Source organism: Entelurus aequoreus, linkage group LG09, assembly GCF_033978785.1.
Source record: "Entelurus aequoreus isolate RoL-2023_Sb linkage group LG09, RoL_Eaeq_v1.1, whole genome shotgun sequence".
Lineage (NCBI taxonomy): Eukaryota > Metazoa > Chordata > Actinopteri > Syngnathiformes > Syngnathidae > Entelurus > Entelurus aequoreus.
In genome coordinates, this window is record NC_084739.1 from 3,336,237 (window position 1) to 3,346,236 (window position 10,000).

Sequence of the window (10,000 nt, forward strand, 5' to 3'; positions counted from 1 at the left end):
ATATATATATATATATATATATATATACATATATATATATATATATATATATATATATATATATATATATATATATATATATATATATAATATATATATATACTATATAATATATATATATATATATATATATATATATATATATATATATATATATATATATATACACACATATACATACATATACAGTGTTTCCCACACATTCATTTATTTGTGGCGGCCCGCCATGAAAGAATTACGTCCGCCACAAAATAAAAAAAAAATAAAAAAAATTATTTTTATTTTTTGTCCTGTCCAGCTTCTCAGGCAAATCAGTATAGTTGATGTAGATGTAGATGTAGATGTAGATGTAGATGCCCATATAGGCTAGTTCACATTTACTTGACAAAAGAGAAGTGTAGGATACTTCTCTTGTTGCTTATTTGTATTTGACCACTACTGTTTTCTGTTTATTTGTTACTGACTGTGGCAGGACACCTCTGCCTCTGTTTCACTTTATGTTGCTGGTAAATAATATGCTTGTAGTAGTAGGCTAAAGTTTAATTATTTAGTATGCACTAATTAAAGGGGCAGAGCTTTAAGAGACATTTTAGCTTTTATATTTTATAAGATATATTTTTTGTAAGAACCACAATTAATAAATATATTTCAGTGAATAACTTATTGTTCAAATCTGTATATAAATATGTACATAAAGTGTTGTAATTATATTGTAAAAATGGATGGATGGACGTTTAAAACAAAACTGTTATTATTAATTAGTAAGTATACATTTTTTGAGCCTTTTTAGAGAAAATCATATCATTGTAGTACATTATGCAAATTACTCGATGATGTCATGGTGACCACGCTCATAGCCACGCCCATAGCTAGCCACGCCCCCACCGCCACAGGTATCTTGGCAGTTTATGGGAAACACTGTATATATATATATATATATATATATATATATTATATATATATATATTAATATATATAATAAATATATATATATAATATATATATATATATATATTATATATATATAAAATCACTACATCATGTCTAAAGTGACTTAAACGAGACGACTAACTTGATTGCTTCATTGCTAATATTGCAGATGAATACATGAAAATATGATGTGATGATTTATTAGCAGGATTGTGAGGAAAGATTAGTAATGCTACAACGGCGTACTTGGACCACACCAAATACTTCATTACTGGGGTTTTCAATTTGTAATTGTACGAGAATAACAATTAATTATTACAACATTTAATTTATAGGTCTTAGTAATAATATGGAATTATGATCATATTTTACATTTTATGATGACATTCTAGATTATTAAAAAAAAAAAAAATAATACCTTTACAAGTATAAACTTGCATTACATAAATAAAAGTCATTGTATATAAAGTTGTAATCTGAAGAAAAAATATTTTGTAATATAACACATTTTCGTTAAAAATAAAAATAGTATTTTTTCGTGTTACAGCGTAAAAACAACTCTACTCTCCTAATTCTATAATCTCTTTTTAAAATGATTCTTATATCTATCAATGTGGTTCTAACAGTCCTTAAAGAATATGTGTGTGTGTCTACAGAGTACATACTTGTATGCACAGAGTACATACTTATATGCAGAGTACATACTTATATGCAGAGTACATACTTATATGCCAGAGTACACTACTTATATGCACAGAGTACATACTTATATGCACAGAGTACATACTTATATGCACAGAGAGTACTTACTTGTATGTACAGAAGTACAATACTTATATGCACAGAGTACTTACTTATATGCACAGAGTACATACTTATATGCACAGAGTACTTAAATGTATGCACAGAGTACATACTTATATGCACAGAGTACATACTTATATGCACAGAGTACATACTTATATGCACAGAGTACCTACTTGTATGCACAGAGTACATACTTATATGCACAGAGTACATACTTGTATTAGCGTACATATGTCTATTAAGAGTACATGAATGTAATAGAGTGCCTGCATGAATTAGAGTACATATGTGTATTAGAGTACATGGATGTATTCGGTTTACGTGGATTTATTCGAGTAGATGCATGTATTATAGTGCATTACGGTATTTGAGTGCATAGATGTAGTATTACTGCATGAACAATTAGATTTGACTATAATAAATTGGACTTACGAGCTAACAATGACAATTAACTTATGTGTACGATCTAGCGATGAAACGTAGCTAACATGTGTTAGCTAACAATGGAAATGAGCTAACATGTATCGGCTAACAATGAAAATGAGCTAATGTGTATTAGCTAACAATGAAACTTAGCTAACATGTATTAGCTAACAACGGAAATGAGCTAACGTGTATTAGCTTACAATGGAACTGAGCTAACGTGTATCAGCAAAAATTGAAATGAGCTAAATGTGTATGAGCTAACAATGAAATTTAGCTAACATGTATTGGCCAACAATGCAACTTAGCTAACGTGTATTAGCTAACAATGGAAATGAGCTCATGTGTATCAGTTAACAATGAAAATGAGCTAACGTGTATTAGCTAACAATGAAAATTAGCTTATGTGTAATAGCAAACAATAAAAAATAGCTAATGTGTATGATCTAACAATGAAACTTAGCTAACGTGTATTAGCTAACAATGAAACTTAACTAATATATATCGGCTAACAATAATACTTAGCTAACATACATCAGCTAACGATGAGAATTAGCTAATGTGTATCAGCTTACAATGGAGATTAGCTAACGTGTATTAGCTAAAAATAAAACTTAACTAACATATATCAGTTAGCAATGGAAATGACTAACGTGTGCCAGCTTACAATGGAAATGAGCTAACGTGTATTAGCTAACAATAAAACTTAGTTACGTGTATTGGTTAAGAATGAACATCTATTTGACATCATCTCCTTTGACACCATGTCACAAAACTGCTGACCCTGTGACCGCTCACGGCCCTACAGGTCACGCAGGGTCACATGACACATCCGTGTTGGGGTGAGGTGGACACAAGATGGCGGCTACAGAAGGCAGGACGTGCGAAGGAGGAAACAAGGCAGTCCAAGTGTGGGAGTGTGTCCATCATTCCAACAAAGTGAGGTCCATGTCAGGGTGAGGACCTTCTAGGTGTTCTGGTCCAGAGCCTCTCAGCAGGTCACAGCCCTGCAGCAGGTGCAGGTGGCCCTGCAGCGGTACGTTGACCTCGCAGTCGTAGCGGGTCCAACTCCGGCAGACAGAAGTTGTACGACGGACCCAGTAAGCGACTGGCAAGACCTGAAACGGCACGGAAGATTTGACGTCACCAAACTGGACATGCAGAAGAACGTCCCAATCACCTGACGTACTTCCTGGATACTGAGACTTCCTGTGCTGTTGCACACTTCCCAAACACAAAGTCCTGGGTGTCCGCTTTCAGCCCGCCTGGACCACTACCTAAAAACACGACAAGACGAAAGATGAACTCAGAAAATGAAAGAAAACAAAAGTGGAGATGAAGACGTTTCCCGTGACTGGAGAGTTCTTACCGGACATGTTGCTCCTCATCTTCTTCCACATGCTTTCTGACGTCTTACATTCACCCTGAAGAACACACAATCACATGATTAATCATGATTAATCACAATGGTATAATAATGATGGTCCAAATCGGACGGATTCGGAAGACTACGGGAAACGTCCAAGACCACGATTGCGGAATAGCGGAATAATGGACTCTGACATCTTACATTCACCCAAAGAACACACAATCACATGATTAATCATGATTAATCACATGGTATAATAATGATGGACGGGTTCTGAAGACTACAGGAAACGTCCAAGACCACGATTGCGGAATAGCGGAATAATGGACACAGATTCTGGGCGTCAATCTGTTGGTGTGGAGGAGTGTTTGCTAGCATCAAGGGTTTGAGAGTTATTTAGGGAAGAATGAAATGATCGGCTGTCCCAAGATCACAGGACACTTCTACTGTGTCAGAAACCAGTCTGCCAGTTAATGCAATTTCCTCCTGGAGAAAAACAGCAGACTCCAGATCAGTTGAGTAACAACCAAGGCCAGGTTGCAGACCACAGTGCTCTGGTAAATCTCCCGCAGAGGAAGCTACGGACAGAAAGAAGAAGCTGAAATGGCCATCAATGGCTGACACTAGAGCTCGGAATGAATGGAAGATGTTAGCATCGTGCTGGAAAATGCTCTGAAAGGTACATCAAAGAGAGCGTTGGAAGTGATGGGTCACCTGATTTATGATGTTGCGATGTTGAGGTTCGGCTGTGTTGGGGTTCGGAAGGAACATCCTGCACCCGCAACCAAGCAGGCATGAGAAGAAGATTGCTGGTTTGAGAAGAGAGTTAAAATCTTTGAAGCACAGGTGGCAAAAAGCAGGGATAGAAGAGCTGACACAACAAAACTAAGAGTACTACTTCGAACGAAAAAGAAAAAGGAAGAAGAGAGCGAGCCAGAAGATCATTCTTTGAAAACCCCAAAAGTTTACAAAGAAGTTGTTTGAACAAAGTAAGAGTGATGAATTGAACATCCCTCAGCAAGAACTTGATGATCACCTTAAGAATGTACACTCTGACCATCTCTGTGAGACACCAACACCTGACGTATCAAGCCTTGTGAGACCTTCCAAACCTGGGGTTCGAGTTGATGTGCCGGAATAGAAACTGCATAAAGTAGCAAGATTTGTAGACAAACAGAAGGTCTACAAAAAACGTGAAGGCTTGAAAAGGTTCTCGTGGAGACTTATGGAAGTTGAGTGGAGGCAGGAGATTGTTCCACTATCTTGGTGCATCGCAGATCATGCTTAGAATCTTCGCACAAAGACTTTCTTTTCCATACTGGAGAATGGCTTGATAAATACCGCTGTGCAGAAAACTGGGACACCAGGCTCACTGGTTGCCTCGAGCATACCAGTGTGATGTGGCATACCACTCAGGAGTCTAAATGGCTGAGAACTAATCTTTTGTTTTGATCTTGCAAATGCGTATGACTCAGTTCCTCAAGCTTCGATTGAATTTGCAATGAACTTCCTGCGGATACCAGAGGAAGTAAGAACTATATTGAGCAATATTACAGTCAACTCGATATGGGATTTACAACTGCATAATACACAACAAACTGGCAGAGTATGGAGGTTGGAATACCCATGGGCTGCACCAGTTCTCTACTTCTTTTTGTAAATTATTATCAGAGCGGCAGAGAGAGCAAGTCCAGGAGTTTCATTGAGAGGTTCTGAAGAGCTACCACCAATTTGTGCCTTCATGGATGTTCTTAGACTCATCAGTCCAAGTACCGATGCAGATGTGTCATTGTTGGGAGAGATTACAGCCTCTCTTGGACTGGAGAAGAATGACGTTTAGGACCAAGAAGTCAAGAAACCTTGTGCTTAAACGTGCAAAGATGATCAATCACCACTTTATACTCTGCGAGATTCAGGAGCAACCAGTGAAAAGTCTTGGGCGATGGTATACTCAAGATCTCAATGATAGAAAGAGGGTGCAAGAAACATCAAGGCAGATTCCCAAAGGCCTTGAATCTATGGATCATTGTGGCTTAGCGGGCAAGCTGAAATGATAGTGTCTGCAATATCGGCCGATGCCAAGAACCAGGCGGATCCTTACAGGGTATGAGGTGGCTTTGACCCATGTGGAGGCAACGGAAGGTGGCATCAACAAGCATGTGAAGAAATGGTACGTTTGACTAATGCTGCAATACACAGCACATGTACCAAGTCGACTCTACCAATAAGAACAATGGTTCAAGGGTTCAAGGTGACCAAGGCCAGATCAATCACGAGCAACTGTAGAGGAAACACTTCAACATCTCTAACGTAGGTCAGCACTGCAAAATAAAATAGGTTCTTAATAGTTTTACTCTGGATAACTCAATGATAAATAAATGTCAAGTAGGGAGTACACGACTGCAGATGGAAATGAGCTATTTAGCTATAATCTAACATATCTGTCTTTGAGCTTAATGTTTCTGTACATTGTCCCTTCAAATAAAGACTAAACAAACAAATACCACGTTACCCAGAAGGCTTAGCGCTGTAGACAGGAACAGGAGGAGGTAAGTGGGAGCTAAAACAATTGTGTGGTTTGATCAATATATACAGTAGTTGATGTGTTGTTGTTCCTGCTTGGTCTAACCAAGAAACAAGTTTATTTCAGTCGTTCGTCAATCAGAGGCAAATTCTTTTGGCCAAAGTTGTGCATCATTCACAGAGATTTGTTGAATTTGTGTAAATTGGCGCAATAGCGACATCCCGTTTTACTTTAGGGAGGGATTAATTGTTTGAAAGTAAGAACTATTGCGGATGGGCGGATTGACTTATTGATTGATTAATTGATTGATGAAAGAATCAATGAAGGGCTATGTCCCAACACTTTAATCCAAGGACCCGGTGAAGTCGCCCTAGGTTCCGACGGCGAGGGTCAGAGGGACTTACCGCCATTTGATCGAAGGAGCGTTTGACGCTGTTGTCTACACGAGGGGGACGCAGGTCTCTGTAAGCTTGTCCAAAGTTCTCCATGGACCTGCACACACACGATGAAAGTCTGTTTGCACGCGATCACTGCTGGACTGGAGACATCCTCAGAAAACATCACCTGTGGTTGTGCAGGACGCTCTGCAGGTTCTGCTGGCAAGACAGGCGCGGGTCTCCAGACAAAGAGTCCATGCGGTAACCTTTGTTGGCGTGTTGCTGGTAAGTCAGCAGAGGATCAGGAGGCCACTGCAGGTTCTGAATGCCCCCCATGGAAGACAAAGGGGTGCTGGCAGGCACTTGGTATGGGGGGTTCTGCATGCACCCCATCATGTGGCACCTCGTCCTCGGGTCTAGCTCCCCCTGACCGCAGCCTCCGTCCTCCCCCGCAGACCAGGAGGAGGCGGCGGCGGGATGGGTCCGGTAGCGGCCTTGCTGCTGAGGGGGCGAGGACAGCGGCTGGAAGAGGCTGGCAATGTTGCTGAAGCTCTGCTGGGGGGTTTGCTGGGACTGAGCCAGGCTGCCGCCGCCACCACTGCTCCCCATGGACACACCCACTTCCAGAGGCTCCGAGTCTGAAATGATGGGATTGAGCTGGAAGTCTTCTCCGTCCATGGGGATGTAGGGAGCCAATGTCTCCAGATCAAAGTCACTCAAGTCCCTCTGAAAGGACACGACATGCTGTTAGAGTAACAACCTCAGGGACATCAATGGTGGAGCCCAACATGTTGTTGCTCGTAGACCTGCATCATCGTCACCTGTCCTTCAGGATGGTGCAAAATTCACTATTGTTACATTTATTTCAATTCAATTGAAGACTTCACATCTGAATAGGATTGGCTCCAACCCACAGGACTTTGAATTAGAATAACCGGAAGTGGCTATGGGGAAGAGAACTTCCCCATAGCCAAAGAACAGGGAGAAGGTGTCACATTCAGGAAACATCTTGGTCTAAATATTACAAATATTTCACAAGTTAGCAACAAATTTCCTCAATTTTGAAATATTTTTCCACTTTTCTCCAGTTAACTGAGGATCAGGAGGCCATTGCAGGTTCTGAATGCCCGCAAGGAAACAGTTAGCATGCTAACAATTAACATGCTAACAGTAAGCACGCTAGTACGATAACGCCAAGTAACGATATCGACAACTTTTAGTGTTATCGCTACAAAGTTGGATAAAATGATAACAGTTAGCATGCTAAACGTTAGCATGTTAGTAAGATAGTGCCAAGTAACAATATCAACAACTTGTAGTGTTATAGCTACAAAATTGGATAAAAACATAATAGTTAGCGTGCTAAACGTTAGCATATTAGTGAGATAGTACCAAGTAACAAAATACATGACTTTAGTTGCGTAGCTAAAAAATGGTGAAAATGCTAACAGTTAGCAAGCCAACAAGATAGCACCAAGTTGCGATATCCATGACTATCAGTTTTATACCTACAATTGGGTGAATTCTAACAATTAATTGAATTAGTCAGCTTTATTGAAGCTGCTTCTACACATTTTTGCTGTAACAAATATGTGTTCAGTGTACTAAAATCGTAATGAAATATAAAAAATAAATATAAAATATATAAATATAAATATATATATAAATAAAATAAATAATAATAAATATATCAATAAATAACAATAACAATAATAAAAATAATAAATAATAATAATAAATAAATAATAATAATAATTAATAAAAAACTAAAAAAATAAATAATAAATAAATAACAATAATAAATAAATAACAATAATAATAAATAATCTTAATAAATAAATAAATAATAATAATAAATCAACATAATAAATAAATAATAATAAAAAATAAATAATAATAAATAATAAAATAAATAAAATAAATAAAATAAATAAAATAAATAAAATAAATAAAAATATAAATCCGTCATGTATGGACATACTGCGTAGTCTAATTCTAAACACACCAGAACCATCGAGTGGAATTCTACTTCCTGTTTGCAGCTTCAATTCAAATATATGTCATGGAGTTCATTTTCAATTTGGAATTTGGCACAACTCTAAAAAAAATCTTCACTCTTCTTGGCAGAACGTAGAACGTAGAACACGCAAACACACCTCAGTAGATACAGGACTGTTGCCTTTGGTGTCCAAAGCGAAGAGTTTCTCCGTTAGCTCCACCTTCAGGTCGCTGTCAGTAGTGCTGTAGTAATCTTCTGGGCTGCTGGGCTGTGGCGAGACAAGAGACCAGAGACCAGAGACCAGAGATCAGAGACCAGAGACCAGAGACCCAAGAAGAAGTGTTCAAATAATTGTTTCTAAGTTATCACAAAAACTTCGTGTTACATTGAGAAGACAAAAGCTGTCTTTGAAACCTACCAAGAAGTAGGCTCGTAAAACTCCACTGTGTAGGGGGGTGGGGGGGGGGGGGGGGGGGGCAAGATGAAGGTGTTCCTGTTTTCTTTCATGTATGGTAATCAACAGAAAGATAGTGTTCTAACCCCAGGACTTCAAAGCGGAGAGAAGGCAGGATCGGCCCAATTTCCAGACGACCTTTTTTTGAACCTCCTTTTTTAACTGTTTTACAAACGTCTTTTTGAACTGTTTTACGAACCTCTTTTTTAACTCGTTTATGACCTTTTCTGTGAAGTATTTACGACCTTTTCTTTTGAACTGTTCTGTAACCAAAGGCAACGCTGTTTACGGCCCACTTCCCTCTGGAAGCAGCTGTGGTCATGTGGTCGGAGAAAGTCAACCAAAGAAGGAGGAGTACAATCTTTCGCCGGAGTGTGGGTGAAGCCTGTAAGAGGTTACAGGTCGACACGTTTCTCCTCAATTGAGCCAAAATGAATTCTGTCTCTGTTTGATTCTTTGCTTCTTGTCTTGTTTAATAGATGACATCAGTGTTTGAACCTGACAAGAAGACAATCAGGATTAAAGGAATGACTCAGGTAAATCTGCGTCACCACCACAGATGGCGCTCTTCTACGCTCTAAATGAAATACCGTAACCCCACATTTGGACTAAGGTCCAGGAATAACAGACTAGGACGAGACTTGCAGTGGACTTTATAGACCACGGAACATGTCCACTGTAGCAAAGGCACACCTCAACAAGTCCTCACCTTTATAGACCACGGAACATGTCCACTGTAGCAAAGGCACACCTCAACAAGTCCTCACCTTTATAGACCACGGAACATGTACACTGTAGCAAAGGCACACCTCAACAAGTCCTCACCTTTATAGACCACGGAACATGTCCACTGTGGCAAAGGCACACCTCAACAAGTCCTCACCTTTATAGACCACGGAACATGTACACTGTAGCAAAGGCACACCTCAACAAGTCCTCACCTTTATAGACCACGGAACATGTCCACTGTGGCAAAGGCACACCTCAACAAGTCCTCACCTTTATAGACCACGGAACATGTACACTGTAGCAAAGGCACACCTCAACAAGTCCTCACCTTTATAGACCACGGAACATGTCCACTGTAGCAAAGGCACACCTCAACAAGTCCTCACCT

General features: G+C 39.1%; 1 protein-coding gene across 1 annotated transcript in view; it reads right to left on the minus strand.

The window, feature by feature from the left end:
• Positions 1-10,000, minus strand: part of LOC133657067 (endothelial PAS domain-containing protein 1-like) — a 113,578-nt gene that overhangs the window by 47,071 nt on the left and 56,507 nt on the right. The window contains exons 11-13 of the mRNA XM_062057971.1: positions 8,587-8,697; positions 6,618-7,156; positions 6,458-6,545 (exon numbers count right to left, since the gene is read on the minus strand). Of these exons, the coding sequence (XP_061913955.1) occupies positions 6,458-6,545; positions 6,618-7,156; positions 8,587-8,697 (738 nt within the window). The remainder of the gene's footprint in view (positions 1-6,457; positions 6,546-6,617; positions 7,157-8,586; positions 8,698-10,000) is intronic.